At 31.8% G+C, this 20558-nt stretch overlaps 2 protein-coding genes across 19 annotated transcripts in view; one reads left to right on the top strand and one right to left on the bottom strand.

Annotated features, from left to right (window-relative positions):
• Positions 1–325: 325 nt before the first annotated feature.
• Positions 326–17829, bottom strand: LOC148623007 (stAR-related lipid transfer protein 7, mitochondrial-like). Its single transcript, XM_088573457.1, has 8 exons — positions 17334–17829; positions 15696–15856; positions 12482–12531; positions 10870–10980; positions 10244–10288; positions 7444–7581; positions 6310–6394; positions 326–4028 (listed from the first exon to the last, which is right to left on the bottom strand). The coding sequence occupies exons 1-8, from the start codon at positions 17732–17734 to the stop codon at positions 3895–3897; spliced, it is 1125 nt and encodes a 374-aa protein (XP_088429583.1). The 5' UTR covers positions 17735–17829; the 3' UTR covers positions 326–3894.
• A 206-nt stretch (positions 17830–18035) lies between these two features.
• The window catches only part of LOC148623006 (cilia- and flagella-associated protein 43-like), a 35684-nt gene continuing 33161 nt past the window's right edge, over positions 18036–20558 (top strand). For all 18 annotated transcript variants that reach the window (XM_088573441.1, XM_088573443.1, XM_088573439.1 and 15 more), the window contains exon 1: positions 18036–18148. In XM_088573441.1, coding sequence (XP_088429567.1) covers positions 18120–18148 — 29 coding nt within the window. In that variant the 5' untranslated portion in view covers positions 18036–18119. The remainder of the gene's footprint in view (positions 18149–20558) is intronic.

Below are 20558 nucleotides of genomic sequence, written 5' to 3'. Positions count from 1 at the left end.
ACGTCAGCAAGTAGAGGGGCACAATTTGGAGAAACAATGATATATAATGTTTTTGAGTTAGGATTTCAACTGAGTAGAAAAATCATAGGTTTTAATGCAATTGTATTCTGATAATAATCTTCAATTGAGGGTTTACAGATATCTTGAGAGGAAAATTTCAATGGCATAAGAAACAAAATGGGTTTTTTTTCCATTTATTACATATCATTTGACAACTCAACAGAAAATATAAATATCAAAAGATGACCATGTTCTATTCAACCACACATGAAGCAACAAAACTTTTATAAGTTCATATTGATACAAAAAAAAATACCAAATGACATCCATTATTTGTGGATTTATTGACTGATTTACAGCTTGAAACTGGTTGACTATTTACATCCACTCCCACTATTAGCCCCTGTATTTTTACAGAGAAACTCATTTAGAAACAATTTTTGTACTATCAAACAAACTATTACAGCATTAAACCTAGCACTAAAACTTTTCAACTGCATAAAGCTAACAAGACTTTTGTACAGATATCACATAAAATATAACCAATTCATTGAAATAGAAACTCTTACAGTTTTACAGTAATGAATCTCCTTAAAAGTTGATGTATCAAAAAATCTACCCCATGTTACAAAAATGCAAAACAATCTGCAATTTTCATTTCATGTACAGATAGATATTCTACTTGTATAAGGCTATAGGCACATCAAATAAAATTTCCAATGATCAATACTAATACATTTAGAACATAACTACTACCTTCATGGGTAACATTTACCACAGTTATTACACTGAAACTTTTAAAATACTAATAGGAACCAGTCTATCTAAGAACAATCAACAGAATGGCTTATGAACAGTTACCACAATACATACAACCTGTAACAATAGTATGACTATTGTAATATAGCCTGAAGTGAGCTGTGCAAACTGAAAACAGACATCATACATGTACCTCTCGATAAATGGAACCATCCGAACACCAGGAATATAATACGTCAGTCTGGTCACTGGCCAACATGCAATCATATTATTCAGTTTAAATTCACCCTCAGTTCAACGAATGATTGAGTTTAATAACTGATAAATGAAATTGAAAATTAACATTTATTTGTAGATAAACTGCAGCAATAAATTAATTTTAAAATGCTGCTGTATCAAGCCATTAAATTCAATAAATAACTGACCAAACTAAATACTCTGACCGATTTTAAGTTTTCCAGCTTGGTTCCAAAAAAAGGGGGATTCTCGGGTATTATTAGCTTATTTTTGCCCAAAATTTTGCACCAAATTAAATCAATTTGCAGACCAAAAGAAGGTGAGTTCAAACCTCCTGATCCCCACCCCCTAATCTCCTAATATTGACTACTTTCTTCCTATCACCGATTGTTGTTCTGAAATATAGATCTATTCAATCCTTAGACGATTCATTGTATGATTGTAATTTCCAGTCTGTGTAATTCACTTCATGCAAAGACATTAGTCATATTGAATTTTTACAGGTTGTAGTTATAACAAATCACTAGTGGAGACTTTTTGATACAAATTACAAATTTGCAACATGGTATGTTCCAAGAGGAAAATACATTTGATAAGCAATAGTAACCTTCAATGCTATCCAACATAGTTGAAAAGCTATATTATTAAACAATACCCAAGCTATACAGATCTGTCTAAGTCTGCTTTGGGTTAACAATAACAGTAAGTCATAACCATCTTAAATGTCAACACAGTTCATTAGCAAGATTATATTCCTTTTCAATACATCTCTATCATACATGACAGTAAATATGCCAATCAAAGAGTACAGCAAAAATGTTCATTCTCTGGTGAAACTGAGACTAGATTTGAGACATCCATATATGTTCCTTTGCTTTCAATTTTGTATACTGATCTAAGTAAGAAACATGACACTACTGATCTCAGTAAGAAACAACACTATGGATCTCAGTAAGAAACATGACACCACTAATCTCAGTAAGAAACATAAAAATAATGATCTCAGTAACAAAAGATGCCTTTCATTGTATTCCAATTATTCAATTATAATTAATCTAGAACTGGAATGTTAGCCTTACAATTAGTTGATGACCTAAATACAACCATATCAACACCATAAAAATATACTTTAAACTGAACACAATATAAAGCAATACTGGTTAGTTAACACGTTTAATGTATTTATCAAGATGATGAAAGGTTAACTGCCTGTGTTATGATTGAGTAAATTATTAACTTTTTGTGTAAATACTTATACAACTTAACAAAGAGTCAATACCATATAATTGCAGGAGGAATATGGACAAAGAGGCCACCTATATACAAAAAAAACAGGCCTGGTATATCCACGCTTAGTATGAATTTTTTACATCCAGTGACTTTTGCTTCCATTGTTCAAATACATTTGAGTTTTTACTTAATTCAGCCTAAAAATGAAGTACACTGTATATTTTTATATTAATATTGAAAATTCTAGCAGTATTTATATACCTGGAAATATTTTCTCTTTTTTACATAATTGGTAATAATAAAGGTACTGTAAAATGTATTTTTTTTTTAAGTTTCAGTCTAGTATTATGCCCTCAGACAAACCATACTTTGCCTTGGCACTACCTCAGCTCAATACAGCTATCCTCAATCCACTACCTCTGTCAGGATATAATACAGGGCAAATATGAAACAAACATATAACCCTGTAGGACTTTCTTTTCATTTGCAATAATTACCACATGTATTGACACTGTATTATACCAACATTTGAGTATATAATCTAAAGGCATTAATATTTGGCTCTGTAATTACAGCCTTTGCAAACAAATAATAGTACTCTTTCACATTACACAAAGCACAACTATAAAGGTAACTGTACTTTTAAATGAACATCTGTCAAATGTAAGGAAAATAATATATCTAGAATTTATAGGTGCTATCCAAAAAAACATTTTTTAAAGACAAAGCATTGACCCAATTGAACGCTTAAATGGTTTTACAAGATTTCCTTCATGAATGGGAGAATTCTTCTGTGGCATTGAAAAAAAAATGCTTCTCATGGTTTTACAAAATTTCCTTCATGAATGAGAGAATTCTTCTGTGGCATTGAAAAAAATGCTCCTCATGGTATAGCTTGATACGTCCACAGAAATAACCCTAAATAGTTGGGATAAGTATGGACACCACCTTCAAGCACATATTTTTCATATTGATTAATATATTTGACATAACATAGGTTTCTGTCACAGAATGATTCTTATTCAAAATCTAAAGGTCCCATATCAAAATATAGATATGTGGTTATATTTGGATTGTCAAGGAACCCCAAGAATTCAATTTTTAATAAAAACAAACAATATTCAATTCTGCATCAACTGGACCTTAATGTGGACAAATTTGGAAATGTAGTCCAAAATAATGTATCAATATACTGATAAATGAAGCATATCGAAGACCCTCAATAATATCTTTTTGGTTCAAATAAACTTCATTCTTTTAAGCTTAATTTGTGACCCTAACTTCAACAAATTTTAAAGCATACCCAAATCTTAGTACATTGAGAGATTCAGCACATCAAACAATCTCCACTTTTAAGACTCTAAATCAACCCTCACTGAAATTTGTGAAGATGCAAACCATATATATGATGTATTAGAAAAGTTGTTGTTTTGGCATCTTGTTTGGTCCCTAACTCCTTAACAGTAAAATAACACACCAAAATCAATCCAGCATTCCAAACTGTGGTATGGAACCTGAAGGTTTAATATCATAGTGATCCATACATTTATAGTCGTTACTGCCTGATATGTGGACAGACAGACAGACGGGGATTCCTGTATAGCCTATAAAAATAGAAGAAGAGAGACTTGTTTATCAACATATGATCTTAAATACATATCAACAAATTCAACAATACTGTCTTCTGTCTTGAGTACTGGAATCTGTGGTAAAATTTTGTTTTGAGACAATCCCTGTTTGAATATTCTTTTTCTCCATATTCTTTGCTGCATCATGAAGCTCATCAACAAATCTAGGCACACCTAAGGAGAGTTAAACAAAAATACAATGTCTATACACTACCATGAACCATGTCCTAGATCATCAAACTTTTAGGCAATAATAAAAAAATCCTAGAACATCATCCACATCCGCCAAAATGCTTTTTGAAAAATATTCCCAGACTCAAATTTCCAAAAGTTTTGATATATTCCATGCCTTGTCTGTACCTGATTTATAATTATCATCATTTAGTAACTTCTTGTTTCAAAATCATAATTTTCATTACTATTTCTGTTCAAAATGGTACCAAATTTGATGAAAACCGGTATAAGTGCAAAGTAGAAAGTGTATTCTATGATAGAGTTTTCAATAACTTTGAGCTGGTAAGATCAATCACAAAGCACACATAGATGATCACAACAATGATGCTTGTTTTTCAGCACGATTGAGTTACTGAAGGAAAAACTAACAAAAAATAATTAAATTTGTCCCCACCGCCAAAGTTTTTCAGAAAAGTTGGATGAGAATCTAGGATTTTTTTTATTATGGCCTTATCAAATAATTTTGAACTTTTAATTTGAACTTGTCAAGGAAGTGTATAATTTACCTATGCCTTACTCAATTTGATTATACATGTATCTATTTAGTATATGGTCTCAACATGTAATTAACTTCTATAATCATAGTTCTAAGAAATGTAAAGACTCAGACAGCCAATATATATCATTGTGTTGGTAGGTGAACAGAAATTTAATGTTGCAATATGTATGATCAGATTAAGGTCATCATTTATTTGACTTATAAAACCTGTCAGTTTTAATGATTTATTTCACCGACAAACATATACAGTCCAACCTCGATGTGTCGAACTCGGATTAGTCGAAATCTCAGATAACTGGAACTAATTACAAAGTCCCAGCAAAACTCCCCTTACTCCAATACAATTTTACCTCGGATGACTCAAACTCGTTTGAATGGAAACCCAGGATAACTCGAGGTAATCAATCAGTCTCCTCGATAGGACTTCAAGGTTAATTAACCCTGATGTCTCGAAGTCAACTAATTAGTTGGAAAACTGATTGATTTATTACAAACCATGATCGAAGTGTGTTTTAACAACGATTAGCATGGCTTTCAAAATTAATTTGTTGACACTCTTTATGGTTTGATTTGTTTATTTAATCAATTTAAAATCGCATGTGTTGTTAAAAGAAACGAATTGTATTAAGAACACGTCGTAATTTATATTAAGTGACATCGGATAGTTTGATAAAAAATTTTAAAAAATACAGATGAACTGCAATGGTATCTGACTATTTAATGAAACATCAACGACTACATTCATTTCGCTAGTGAATTTGAAATTTTATCGTAATAATGTAGAACACATGGTTTGACGATACTTCTGATTGTGAATCAAACAAAGAAACATGTTATGAACTATGACGTTTTTGATGTAGAAAAAACAAAAAAGGAAATTTCACTAAAATACTTGGTGCCATTCAGTATTTCAAACGTGATATACAACATACAAAAAATATCTTCCGATATGAAACTTAAGACATTACAAGTACCATGTAAAGTGAAGTACCTGTACATGTACAAGCACAACAAATGATATAAATACAGAAACAATCATTGACCAAACTACTAGTATTTCTGGTTTATCCTCGACCTCAGATTACTCGAAACCTCGGATAACTCAAACATTTTTGCATGGTCACTTCGACTTCGACTTAACGAGGTTCGACTGTACTGAAAACAAAAGTGATAAAGGTTCACAAGCTATAGTATTTTATTTCAGCTTATTATCTTTAATGACTTGGCCAACTTTGTAACTAATACAATTGATCTTTACAGTTATTTGATATCTTAGAACAACAATAATGGTTTAATTATTTACAGGTGTCAATTACCACTTGAATGTTCAATAAGCCTTAAAAACCAGAGCAAATGAAACAATTTTAAAACTGACTCTTCATTTATCAAAGTACACTGCTGCAATAATTCTGTCACTGGTGGTGTTGGAATAATTTCAAAAGAATTGCTTGTTTCCACTGTGAAGAAAATTTCAAACTAAAACACTTGTAATTCTAAATGTACTGAAATTAAACACATATATTTTCAAAGAAAACTGCCAAAATAATCTGACAGTGATATCAAAGAAAAATTGGGATTTTGATATCCTTTTTAAAAGTGTCCCCTTTTGTAAATTAAGTGAAGAAAAATAAGCATTTTGGTACCCAATGGTCTGACATAAACTGCAATATATATTTTTTGTGCCTTGGTATGCCAAGCCAAATAGCTTATACTTAGTGGTACCTGTTTTAGCCAGCCAACTGTAACAAAAGCTGGTATAGGAAGCTTGAGGATCATCATAGTAAGTCATAACATAGTCAAACCCATCCTATAATATACATTGTAATCATAAGATAGCAATGTTTTTTTTTAAGTTTCATCTAGGCTAAAATATATCATAGTGATTGAAGTGAACTTCTCAGCAAACAAAGTGTAATTGAATACTTCCATAGATTTCTAGCTAAATTACAAATGTTGATTGATTGATTTTAATTTTACACCTTTACATCTTATGACAGAAGTTTCATACTATTCTTTGCATTTGTTTGATACTTTATCTCTTTATTTCTTTATCTGCTTTATGCTTAAAAAGTCTATACTACTTATATTAGTGTGTTAAATTGTAATATAATGTGTAACCTATACTTTAATATGACTTAGGCAAATTCAGAGCATGATTTTAATGTGCTAAGCTCACAGAAGCAACAGCCAAAAAGCAGACCCGTTGCATTACCCAGACACATTAGATTTAACTGGTCATCATACTTAAGCTGTGTGCTTGGCAGAGAAGCCATGACAACAAATTTGCAAGTCTTCCATTTGACTGGGCCACAATTCAAAACCAGGACCACTTGAAGCGAACAGGCTACCATGAGACCAAAGAATTGGCAATACACCGTATGTAAAATTCAGGATATTAAGTGAAGATCCCATGAATTTTTCTAAGATACTAGTCATTGATCTACAAATAACTTTGCAGGCTATCTCAACATTCATTACCAAGAGAGAAAATAAATTAAACTGAAGATAATTAAAGAAAACAAAAACTATTCCTTTTTTAATAAGTTAACTATGGGAATAAATGCTGCTGACATGGAATTTATTTACGAATTCTAATATGACATGCTTAAAAGCTCTTTAAACCACAGCCATGGTAAAAAATCATAAACAAATGACCAACATTTCTTATTGCTCGCTATTGCTCAGGGTAAAGCAATACAACATAAATGACCTGCCCATGGTAAAACAATGATGAAATGGAGTTTCTGTGACCTTGACTTATTTCTTAATTCATTCATCTATGTTCTATAAAGGTTTTTTTCATGGTTCAAGACAATCTTCTGTCAAAGATATGAAACAAAGCTTGGTGTTACTTACATCATCAAACTGTTTGTGAGGCCTGATAACCATTGAAGATGAGTAAAGATGTACCCTGACATGGTCTTTTTCAACAGGACATTTTGGATGATCCACTGCATGAGACGACAGCACCATAAGATTGTTTTCTAGATCAATCTGATGACAAAATTAAAAATTAAAAGAAGACAAACAACAAGAATTTTGTGAGTGATGGCTCACTAATGATACATTGCTTTTTCGGCAAACAGGAAGTTGATGTCATACAAGTATGAAAAAGTACCCTAGAATACAACACTCCTATAGGAAGCTTAGTACAGTATATCAGCAACATGTGATTATTAGAAGCCAAGAAAATATAACAAAAATTTTGTACCGTATTTTCAGGACTATAAATTGATGTGGAGTATAAGTTGAATCGCCTAATTTTGACCAAAATCGACGAAAAAAACATAGATAAGTCGAATTCAGCAGATAAGTCAAGGGTCAGACTTTTTTTATGGTACGTGTCAGCAGAGATCGGAGTTGAGCAGTTTGTTTTCAATAGCATATTATTCCAGCAATGTTACTAAGAATAAGATTTCTGAATTAAATAAATATCTGTGTTAAAGTGTACTTAGTCCGCGAGTACAATTATTTTAATTGAATGGCATATCAATGGCTCTCTGAAGCCATAGATCATCAGGAGTATGAAATCGTAAACATGTCAAACGTCGGCAGCCATGTGTGAAATAAGCGGGAAATTCGTTTGATGAATTGGTCATATTTACGAGCAGTAATTAGTAAATAATGTTACCTGGTATTACAAAATACAATAAAAAAATAATTGTTACCTGCAAATTTGGTTGCAATTAGCCATTTAGATAACACATTAACAATTATAATTTGAGCCACATGCGCATGTGTTACGAAATACCGTAAATGGGTATAAATTTGCATATTAAAGGACTGATAACTCCAAAACACTCGATAATGTTTTCCAAGTTAAAAAAACTAGTTTTGTTATAAACATATCTTCTAGAGTTTATTTATATATTTTAACAGTTTCAAAGTTTCAGAGTTTTTATTAACATCATCGTTATCATTCATAAAGGATAGCAGCAATGATCAATAATATTCAAATTCAATCGCCTGTTTGACTGTTTGAGTGACTGCTTTCGTTGATTGCAGTTTACCAAAAATTTTGAATTAAAACAAACAAAACTGAACTAAACAAATCTAAAGAAATGTATTGTGGATGAACATTTTTCTTGAAAAATCCTTAGACAAGTTGAAGTGGGCGATAAGTCGAGGCCGACACTTTGCTGAAAAAAAAAAAATATCGACTTATAGTCTGGAAAATGCACCACTGTATAAGGAAAATTTATAGCGTCTACTTTCTGTTTGCCAAAAAAAAACTTATACTTTTTTAAATTTTCCTTATGATTTATGATCATCAAAATCATAAATCATAAGGAAAATTTAAAAAAGTATAAGTTTTTTCGGCAAACAGAAAGTAGACGCTATAAGAATCCAAAAACGCATGCAACAATTCAGTATACCCATATGAGGCTTTGTGTAAAATATCAACAGCCTGAGATTTACAGGAGCTGAGAATTTAGTTACAAAAAAATGTGTTAAGGTATGATGGAATGAAAGGCAAGGGTAAAACAGTATACCCCCGCTCTGTTTCTTGATCAATGTTAATCTGATATAAAAATTACACATTCTTGGAAGATAAACAACAAAAAATCTGAGTAATGGCTCACTAATGCTTTCCCCAATTTTCATCATGATATAAGGAAAATTCACATTTTGTTTTTTGGAAAAAAGGGAGTAAAAAGGGAGTAGATATCATACAAATCTGAAAAGCATTCCACAATTCAGAATACCCAAATCAAGATTTGTATGAAATATCAACCACTTGTGAGTTACAGAAGCTAAGAATTTTGTTAAAAACAAAATGTGTTATTGAATGATGGAATGACAGACACAGATTGAACAGTATATCTACCTTTCCAAAGGAGCAGATGTATAACTTTATTCATAGTAGTGACAAAAACATCCACCCATAGCAAATGAACCTTATAACAGGGAGGACAATACACAACAAATCTCTACTAATTATGGACAATAATTTGAGTAATAGACGGCATTTGTTTCATGACACCATGTGATCAATTGTGTTAATTAAATGGCATACATTTACCTTCACACTAAATAAACTGAACATGTGGTTTTGCATTGGAAACACAGAAATTCCTAAATGTAGGGGCTCAGATTTTCAAACTGGATGTGAACTAAAAAGCCATAACTATTTAACTTGATAAAGGAAAGTAAGTGTTGGTCAAAACATCCATCTGTTTGTCCCATTGTCTCATTTACATGTATGTATATATTGTATGTTTCTTTACCTTTTGAAATAAAATATCAGTTTTGGAAGATTTCTTGGATAAAGCAGAATAAAAATTATCTAGTTATGATTGTTCAATAAAGATTAATGGTAATACAGAACCTTTCTATGGGTTAGTTCATGTTTTATAAAGTTTTGTCTTGGAATCAGATAAAAACAACAACTAACAGGCAATCCATCCACACATGATGTAAATAAATTGGCCATATGTAACCAAGTACAGCACAATCTTTCAAAATACCTTACTCGTTCAAATTTATGAAATGGATAATAAATAAAAAGTTAATTGTCATCATAAGAAGACAGTCAGAAAAAACTTATTGGATATCAGATACTGATAACCAGCCAGTATGTTATCTGGTACCATGATGTAATTATGTAAGACTAAAGTATTTGATACAGTTCTTGAATCCCAGAAATAAAACAAACCTTGAATCTTCTTGTGTATACATACTCCCTGCTGTACATAGGGTACTACAATTTAAACAAATTAATGCAATCTACAAATAATAATTCAAAACATTTGGAGAATTCATGAAATATTGTTTCTAAATGCAGAACTGTTTGTTAAATTCAATGATCTAATCATTTATGTACTATGTAAGTGAATTTCACAAATAGTTGTACACAAGGTTTTCCTTCGGTTAATATGCTTTATATAAATAACTACCTAAATGTAGCTCATCAGCTCTGAATTTTGTTTATATATTCAATATTGAATAAAGAGTCTATAATTTCAACTGTTTAAGGAATTACTGTATTATTTTTTTGGTCCATGAAGAAATAATCTCAATCTTGTGGTGCATACTAAACAACCTGAATAGCAGGTTATTTTCAAGTCTGCACCATGGGCATTGAGGTTATTGCAAATAGATCGAAAAAATATAACAGTCATTCCTTATAAATTAATTTCAGTATCAAAATTCAACAAGTAAATCATATAAAAAGGTTAATGGCACCTACTTCTGAAACCAAATTATTTTGAGTTAACTCGTGAAAAACAGATTTAGACTTAGCAATTTGAGTTGAGGTAAAAAATCTATACAAATTCATACAGGAAAATGTGTGATCCACTGAACAACTTCTGTGTTGGTCTTGTCATCTCTGTCTACTATGTCCAACTTGATCACCCGAGGATCCCACTGCTTTCGATAATCAAGATCAACCTGAAATTTAAAAGATGCTGAATTTAATACTTTATTGCAGCAGAGTAAACATATCATCATATCTTTTATCCTATCACATAACATACAGAAATTTTATCAGGGTTGAAAATATCTACCAGTACCTATTAATTCCAACTCATGGGACTAGAAAACTAAAATGTCTCTCTTATTATATCAAAGTAGAAGACCATGTTAAATATCGAAAATAATCGGTTAAATGTTAATAAAAATCAAATTTTAAAAATTTAATTTTCTCTTCTTAACTAATTAATCGCTATTTATAATAAGGGAATCTGAAATTCCCGCGTCTGTTGGTGCCACCATGATCGTTTGAGCTGTAACATCATGAAGTCAGTTAGTAAAATGAAAGTAGACAGGTAATTGATAAAAACATCTGAAATAAGAGCAAGTTTGGGGCTTTTCCTCATAATTTCAATCCAAAATATGCAGAAGAGATTGAGACACAATGTGTTATCAAATTTCAGACAACATTGACAAACTGCGTGATTTGCAGCTAGAAAGCCAGTACATCTGAGAAAAATCTGATGAGTGTTCATGTTGCCAGTCAAAAAAAAAAATCTTGGAATATATCTATTTCATCATATGTATAGTCATCACCTTGACAAGACATGTTTTAGTGATATGAAAAGCAGAATCTTAGAAATATTTACACCATATTCTTTGTTTACACATTATATGTGCAGTACTTGTAGCAGTTTAGTCCAAACCGAATTAGTGACGTCATGATCTAATCGGAAACTATCACTAAAAGACAATAAAGTCTGCTTATGATCGTCCTTCATATTGAAGTGTTCTGCAAGATGGTTATCCACATATATTTCAAAGATTTAAAATTTTGCATAGCCATGTGCATTTTACACAGGTGCATTTTGCATTAAAGGTTATTTATTTTTATTTACATGGGTATGAGCCTAACTCAATTCAAAGGTGGTATTTCCCTTTAACACCCCAGTGGCTATATAAGCTGCTAAAATATTACATTTAGAACAACAAAGATGAACAGATGGAACGACTTCTCTCACTGCACAACCAAATTAGGTACCATTGCTACAACTATGTTGAATGGAGATGTAAATACCAAATGCAACTTTTAAGTTAATGTAAAAAAATTAAAAATAAAAAAAAACTGAGAACACAGAACATCACTCAAGGGTTAACACTGGCATTACATAGCCCAATGGCTAAAAGGACTTATAAATAATTAATAAGTTGTTTTATTAAATAATTTGGGGTGACAGGGTGTCAACTGGTTGATATGGCTTCTTCCTCCACGACAGGTGTATGATACCAAGATTTAACATTTACCCACTTTAATGACATCCACAGAGATAACCAAATTTTTTATTTAGTGGTTCCACAAAGCCCACAATATAAAATAAATACCCCAGGAATAAAAATGATATCACAGTAGTTGGCTTAAAATGACTTTAAGATTAGTATATGATGGTGTACAAATACTATAACACATTAATCTCCTTACTTGCACAGCTAAGAAGCACTTAGGTGTCACATCATAAAATGTTCCATACACTGAAAGTAGAAATACAATATCAATATTAATAACATCTCTGCAGACTCAGAAAAATGGCAGAATATGAAGCAGTTTAAAATTATTTTAATGGCTCAAAGGAAAAAAATATATTTATTAAATGTTTTATTTTAAATGCAATGAAGGATCAAATCCTATTCATTCACTCATGTAATTACCTCGTAATCAGCTTTGTTTTGAATGTCAGACAAACAATGCACAGTTCTTTAAATACATGTATGAACACATTCAACAAACAACATGTCATCATACACATGTATAACAAATTTGTGTAGCTGCAGATAATGAAGGTGTTATGTAATGTATTGTTATATCATTAGTTTGCTACTTCATTAGACCAAAAATAGGTCTTTTATGGCTAACCAACCAACCCTATTTTTTTGCCCTGACCCAATGCCATTTTATCCGAAACAAAAAAAAAAACAACAAAAAACAAACAAACAAACTTTGTTATTTAAGGTTAAAAATGAAAGAATGTTTTATCAAAGTCTGTCCAGCGTTTTCACATTCTTCAATGCGTATGATTGACCCAGTCATAAACAGAAGCCACTGAGCAGCATGGTAACCACAAAAAATAGTTATTGGTAGTGTGTATGATACAACACGCAGAGACTAATGATTTGGCTAAAGTAAAGGTGAGCCTGTGCCAAATATCACATAAAATGAAAATGCCAACCTACATAGGCCAAAAATAAACAATTGTTTGTTTCCCAGAACCCGACCCTATCAAGTCAGGTGTGGGTAGGTAGGTAGGTAAAATATTTTATTTTTTTGGGAAATTTGTTTTTTTTTGGTACTTGTAAATAGGAAATTACAAACCAGCAATTTATCATTTTCCTCATGTCAGATATATCAAATAAAACTCTATATATATTTGAAATCATTTACTTTATTGGATTTTTCTTAGGTGGTATTTTGCCAATAATAATGCAGACTCTGCACACTGGTAACACAATACGATGTGTTTTAAATGGCTTCATTGTCCTTTCTTGCCCCAACAGCTGCACAGAAGGCAGAGAAAATTATACCCTTTAGTACTGAGTTATATAGCTTGCTTTACACAAATATTCAGAAAAAAAAACAAAAATGAAGTAAAACAAGGTTTATAATTAACCTATAAACCATTATCACTCAACTTGGGATACCATGTTTCTTACAAAACCTAATATTGTTGAAAATCAAGCAAATGTAAATAAAAATTAGCGGAAAAATTACAGCAACTTTGAAAATGGCTGCTCCAATCAAATTTTCAAAATCACCATTCAAATCAGGATAACATTTTTTCCTACATGTACCAAATTTAATTGAAATCTAAATAATTTTTAAAATGCTACCACGTGGGTGGTAAAGGGGAGTATCGTGCACTAAAGAACGGCAAATATAAATTGATTCCACAGTGCATGGAAAATAAAAGCGAATAAATCCCTTAGTCTGTGGGAATTAGAAAGTCACATGCACGATTAAAAAATGTATCTGAAAAAAAAAATGGACAAGGATAAACCTAGTACAAATAGTATGACCTAAGTGTCGAGCAATCTGAAACATGTTTTAGTTATCTAAGTTATAAAAGAATTATACTAAATTATCATGCTGATGCCAGTGGTGTTCTTGCTTATTTTATTTGCTGGACTTTACATGAAGACACAAGTTTATCAAGACTCTGAAAAAAAAAAATCCTAATCACAATGAATGAAAGATAAAAAATGCCCGGAAAAGTGCACAAAAATAACCCTTTACCTTCCACTACCAGGAGACAAGTATAAGCTGTCTGCTTTAACAAGACTATTGTGGGATGGTCCTCTTAAAATGTTTCCTTCTTCGAAAATCTGCGCAATGCATTTGTTACCAATTTTTACTTAAAGTTGCCAGCCCAATAAATGGCAACAGAAACTGACAGAACAACGTCCATATGTTTATTTCAATTTATGAGCAATCTAGACGACATGGTATAACCTGAGAAATCCTAGTCGCATCATCAAGGCATTTTCAACTATGTCGATTACAAAGGCACTTTGAAGAACAGCGTCCCCTAATGTATTTGACTCCTCCAATTCATAGGAGCATCACAGCATGGATTTTAATAAAAAAAAAAATTATTGGATTCTCAAATCAATTCTTTTTTTTTTTTCAACCTCAAGAGGAATACTTCGAAGTACTGTATGCTTAACCAATTCAATATGGGTTTCAAATGAAAAAAGATACTTGTCAAAATACCGCATTCTTCTGTGTATTATGCGCATTCCCTTCTTGGCAATGGAGACAAAAAAAATAAGTTTCCATGTAAAAGATACACTGGGAAGCAAGAAAAATTCACCAGCAGAAGACCACATGGAGATGAAAGGATTCTGGTAAATTCCCTGAAATGCATATCCTTTCATCATTGATCTCTTAAATAAAAGCATTTTTTATGTTTCCCTGTGTTTGCAAGCCATTTATTGATTAAAATACAGCAATGTATTGGATCAATTCAATGAGTCGGCTAAAAAGTTTACATTTTCTGTTAGTATGCAAATCAAGTATTTCACTAAAACAATGGCATCAAGTCTGACCGTTTATAAAAAAGATGTTTTAATTTGTCAAGCTTGGGTATTGTGATTTGACATCTGGCAACAGTTCATCAAGTGTATTAAAGGATAAGTGACAATTGTTTTCACCTTTTAAATTGATCTTTTGTTATTTGATAATTAAATGACAAAGGACAGGTTGGTACTCATGTTATTGGGTATTTAATGCTCCACCACACACAGGTTAAGAAGTTATAATTAGGATGGTGCGTATTGAGAGAAAATTAAGAAGCCAGTTGTAGATTTTCGTGCAAACTATGAAATGCAAAAAAAAAAAAACGTATTGACAAATAAAATAACTTTTAAATAGCAGTAAAACTTTATTTATTTCACATAAAACTGTTCTCAAAAATATATATTGGCTCAATGTTGTCTTTTGTTGACGACTTCAGTTCAGATTCCCGAAAATTATGCCTCCAGAAAAAATCTAGAAACTCATTGGTTTGGTGTATACCGCGCACCCCTCCTGGAACAAAGAAAAAGTTAAAAAAAGTGTGTGGTATACACGGAAGAATACGGTAAAGAGAAGGGATATGGTTTACATGTATGAACATAATCAATAGCATTCAAACTTGACAAACCTTTATACTGATAAAGAGATGAATCTGGTAATGGTTTCCTCCAGACTTTGAAATGATCTTTGTCAATAACTTGTTCCCAGCTTTTCATATACCCTTTGTCATCTGTGGGATGCTTAAAATCTTTTTCTATGTGTTCCATTTCAGCCATATCATCAACTAAACTGAAAAATAAATCAAGTTCCGTCTACTACAGAATTTGGCTACATGCCTACATTGACCCCAAATCAAAATTAAAACATCCTTAACAAGCAGCTTTTTCTAAAAAAAGAACTTGACTAAGTGGAAGAAGTTAAATTGCTCCAATATCAAGGTTCTCAGAGCAAACTTACATGTACAATCAAAGCAGTGATTGAAGTCTTTGAATTTTGTCACAAGTCTGACAGTCCTAGCCAGCAAAATCAGCTTATTTAAAAGCCCAAAGAACTTGCCAATTTTTATTTATAGTTGGTGCACTTTTTTTTATATTAACAGCAACTTCTTCTTTACTCCTTTTTTCCAGGCCAGAGAGATATAGTTCTGCCGAAAGTTAACTGTGAAGGCTGTGATTGGAAAGGGAGGGGATATGGGCAGTGTTAGAAATTGATTTTTTTGTCAACATAGACCCATCATAATTTTACGTACATTGTAGACTGCACTGTACATTTTAAAGGAAATTGAACCTATTTCATCATAGACCTTGATTTTACATAGATTTGGTTGGTAGGTCTACTGCTAATTTCTTTCACTGTATGGGTCACAAGCCCAATGAAGCAGAAAATGGCCCATTAAAATCTTGAATATTTGTATAAAATGCTGAAATGGCTGACTTAACAATTTTTTTTCCTGACCAGTGTCGAAGGTGGATCACTTCAACACTACAGTAAACAGAATACTCAATTTACTCAAGCAACTCAATCCATAAATTGAGTAACTACATGTATGTAATGGAGGGCAGATTGGATTTTACATCATCAAATCTCTGGAGCTTCATGGGAATCTGTATTGAGATCCAGACTTTTTATCTGCTACATAACTTAAGAGAATACATGTCAAAATTGGTACTAATTCATAATGGTACGTTTAGTTAAAGGGACATTGTGTGTTAAGACATTATGCTTTGTATAGGAATGCCAATAAAATTCTTAGAATTCATAACTGTTTCATCTCCCCTCATGACTTTCATATTCTTTACAATACCTAAGGAACATACAAACGACATACTATTAATCTGCTAAAACTACATGGGATAAAGACATTAACCCAAAGACATGTAAACTAATGTGTCATATTTTTTAAAATAATATGTTGAAATTTAATGGAAACAATTCAAGCAAGAACTAACTGTAAATATCTTGATATGAATGAATTGGTTCCTCAGCAAGGAAACATGATATGTATCAAGGTGCAGTGGAATAGATACACCCCTATGCAATTGATTGATGATCGTTGGGTTTTAACACCCGAACAGCAATATTTCAGCTACATTCAGACCATGAACATGAAATGATGATGATGAAATGAAAAATTGGATGAGACACAAGGATAATAGGGTTGACAAATTTTGATTGCCACTAGAAATAGGGAGGGATGGGTACAGCCCCCACTCTAAAAATTGGCACCAATTTGATAAAAAAATCTCCTAAATAACTAAGTAATAACCTTTTCAATTCACTATCAGAAATTCTTTCTTCCTCCCATTTGAATAATGGTACACTACAGAGAAACAGTAAGCTTTTACTTTTGCAATGTTTCAGCAGGGAGGAACCAAGTTCACTGCAGAGGCTTCTTAATGAGTGGTCCCCATATAATCTTCGATACACAGCTATGATTTGAAAAGAGCGCCTCAATCTTTGAGCAGCAACTGCATTGCACTGTCTGAAAAACAGAGCACCCATAGTCTGAAATTTCTTGTTGATTTTTTTTAGCCATTTCATAACAGATTGATTTTCCAAAAAAGACTGTTCACATAATTGTCTCTTCTGAAGTAGCAGAAAATTTGCAGTCTTTGGTCTCTGCTGACATGCACATTTGAAAATAGCTCTACTGACATCGGGCATCATTTTCACTGCCGGCTAATTTCAAACTGCAGTCGTATTATCCAAAACGTCCTTCAATTTCCACATGGCTGTTACCGGAACGGGTCAAAGGTCAAACCGAAACCAAACTACCTGAAGACGTTGATAACATTTATTTGATACTCGTCATCGATGAATAATTATAGAAAATATATGAACATTTTAAAATAGTAATTCATATTCTCGGGCGAGGATTGTGATTGCTTATTGATGTACTTAAAAAAACTTGACATCTAGAATTTTATCATTTATTTTGAACTTCCCCGGTGACAAAGTCTCGCGAGATCTGTACTTAGCAACAAACAAGCAGTATGGCGGATTTGAAGTGAAAGAGTACCTTGCAATATTTTTATACACATTTTATTGAGCGATGGATACCGTAGGACAGCTAGAACTATCGTAAGCTGATTTCAAACTTATAAGTATTTCATTTCAAGGACCATGTCATCTTAAGTTTTACGAGATTCCATGTTGTTGGCACAGTACAAAATGTGGATAAAAATATGAAGGCTGAGGCCTTACTGACCTTAGCCTTAGGACTACTCATACAGTGTAAGAGGCTGGAATTCCAGTCCTCCATAATGATAACACAATCCCTTACTTCTGAGCACCCATCTGCAAACTGCTTGTTCTGAATTTCTTTGTAATCAATCTTCAATCTGTATTGTTATCGACAGGATAACTCTTGTGTACATCATTCATGATCGTGTCATCAAAACTCTGTTGTTTAATATATTGTCTCCCTTGTAAATCCTCACTTGTATTTTGCTTGTATTTGAAATCATCAGAATTTTAGTAAAAAATAATACCTTTTAAAGCATTTTATACTGGTCAAGGGGTAGATCTCACTGGCAAGTAATTCTCACCAACCGATTTTTTGTCCTCTCGCGTGAAACAAAGTCATTCCCAAAATTTAAGACAAAATGTCTATTAGATTGATGATAATTTTTTTTAAAAAAAATGAATTCTCATACATAGATTTTTGAGGTTTAAAATTTTGGTGAACAGATTTGCGAGAATTTCTTCTGTCTTGAAAATGGCGAGGTCTACTCTCTGATAAATACAGTTTCTTTACCCTAACACAGGAGGTCACTAAACTGAAGAAAAACAAATGACCCACCTGATGAGAAAATCCAGCAGTCATGGAAATCCTTTGCAAAAGCAGTTAAAATGAACTTGACGTTTGGTTATCAGAATTTTGAATCGGTACTCCTGGTTAAAATATTTTAATTTGCAAAATGAAACTTTTAAATTAACAATTGAATTGCCATTATCAATTAAAATTTTGTTTCGTAAAAAATACTTTGTATTTTGTAAAATTAGTGTCCTAATACAAAATGACTGGTTACTCACTTTGATAACTGCCTTCATTTACAATGTTTTCTCTGGATTTAGAAAAAAAATCAGGATTTAATCTTTGATTTTCCACATGTTAAACTTCTTTTATGTAAATAAAGGACCTAAAATATTTTAAAACATATAATGACATCAATGTATGTTAAGCATTATACATATTTATGATGTCTTTCCAAACAACCTCCAACATTGCTGGAGTACCTTAGGCCTTACTGAAACAGCCTATTTCAGTGGCACGCATAGTTCTGTTGTATTTTATACAAACACAATATTTTCTATGCTTTTTCTTTTGGTATTGTTACTACAGGATAGGAAACTCACTCAAATTCTAGCTAGTCCTGAATACAATTTTTCAAGATATTTACTATATGGCTGTATAACTGTTTACTCAAATTAGCCAGCCCTGCAAAAAAAAATAGCCAGTCTTGGGCTGCTGGGCAGGCTACTATTTTTAACTCTGGTTACTAGTAGTGCCATGAGACAGAGTTTTGCCTGCCTCATTTATGGTTAATGATGTTTGCTTTTTGGGAAAAAAATTCTGCCCTTTCATTCTTTTAAAATAAACTGTTTTTAATTTCTGGTCAATTCTGTGCATGTGTGTTTTAAAATAACTCTTTTACAAACCCATAAGCTGACATGCCCTAAGATTGCTGTTTTAAAAAGGAAAAAGACAGTAATAGGCAAGCTAAAACAAAGAGGTGCTGTGTGAAAATGAGTTAATTGTTGAAACATAAAATCTTTTTTTGTATTATTATTGGTCAAACATAGAATGGTATTATCATAGTCTTCATCTGTAAGGAGCTTTTTTGTATTTTGAGTAGTACTGATCAAATTACATATGTCTTCAAAGTCTTTTGTCTAGACAGTGTTTTATTTTTTATGATATTACATGTACGAAGCTTCAGTAGATGTTTTTCAGCATATCAATGAATATGATGAATTTTCAACAAATTTCTATATATTTAAGATTGAGCTTTGCTTGCTTAATACATTATCAACAAGAAAAAGAAAACTGAAAAAAATATACCCAGTTTTTACTAAAGTATATAAATATTGTTTTCGTATAAAATCCTTGCTTATATAAAAAAAAAATGCATAAAAGAGCTAGGAACCAATATTTAAGACACTTCCATCTTGAACTTCAATTGTATCCAATATGTGATTATTATTTTTAAGCATAAAAAGTTAATATTAAACTAACATCTAACTGCAGTGCAATAATTTGTTAACAAATAAATGTGATATGATATAAGGTACATTGTTCCTTATTTTCACTAATTTATAATAAGATTGTGATCATCTGCCTGATTATAGAATTTAGATTTTAATTCAAACCCATCTTTGTCAGTGATAATGCACTTTTTGAGTTGCATGTATGAAAAATGCAACTGCAAACAAATAAAAGTTTTATTTTCATGAAGATGTTCCAAACGACTTGTAATGTGAAACTTTT

Source organism: Perna viridis, chromosome 3 (genome assembly GCF_037379345.1).
Source record: "Perna viridis isolate PV_CMFRI_1.1 ecotype Kerala chromosome 3, ASM3737934v1, whole genome shotgun sequence".
Classification (NCBI taxonomy): domain Eukaryota; kingdom Metazoa; phylum Mollusca; class Bivalvia; order Mytilida; family Mytilidae; genus Perna; species Perna viridis.
This window is presented reverse-complemented; position numbering and strand designations above follow the sequence as displayed.

Bases quoted from the DNA above. Each gene is read 5' to 3' on its own strand.
- LOC148623007 (XM_088573457.1), bottom strand. From the start codon at position 17,734: ATGATGCCCGATGTCAGTAGAGCTATTTTCAAATGTGCATGTCAGCAG. The intron at 7,582-10,243 runs GTTTGTTTTATT...TTTTGTCATCAG, and splicing joins TATACACAAGAAGATTCAAG to ATTGATCTAGAAAACAATCT. The intron at 6,395-7,443 runs GTAAGTAACACC...TGTATATTATAG, and splicing joins CTCACAAACAGTTTGATGAT to GATGGGTTTGACTATGTTAT.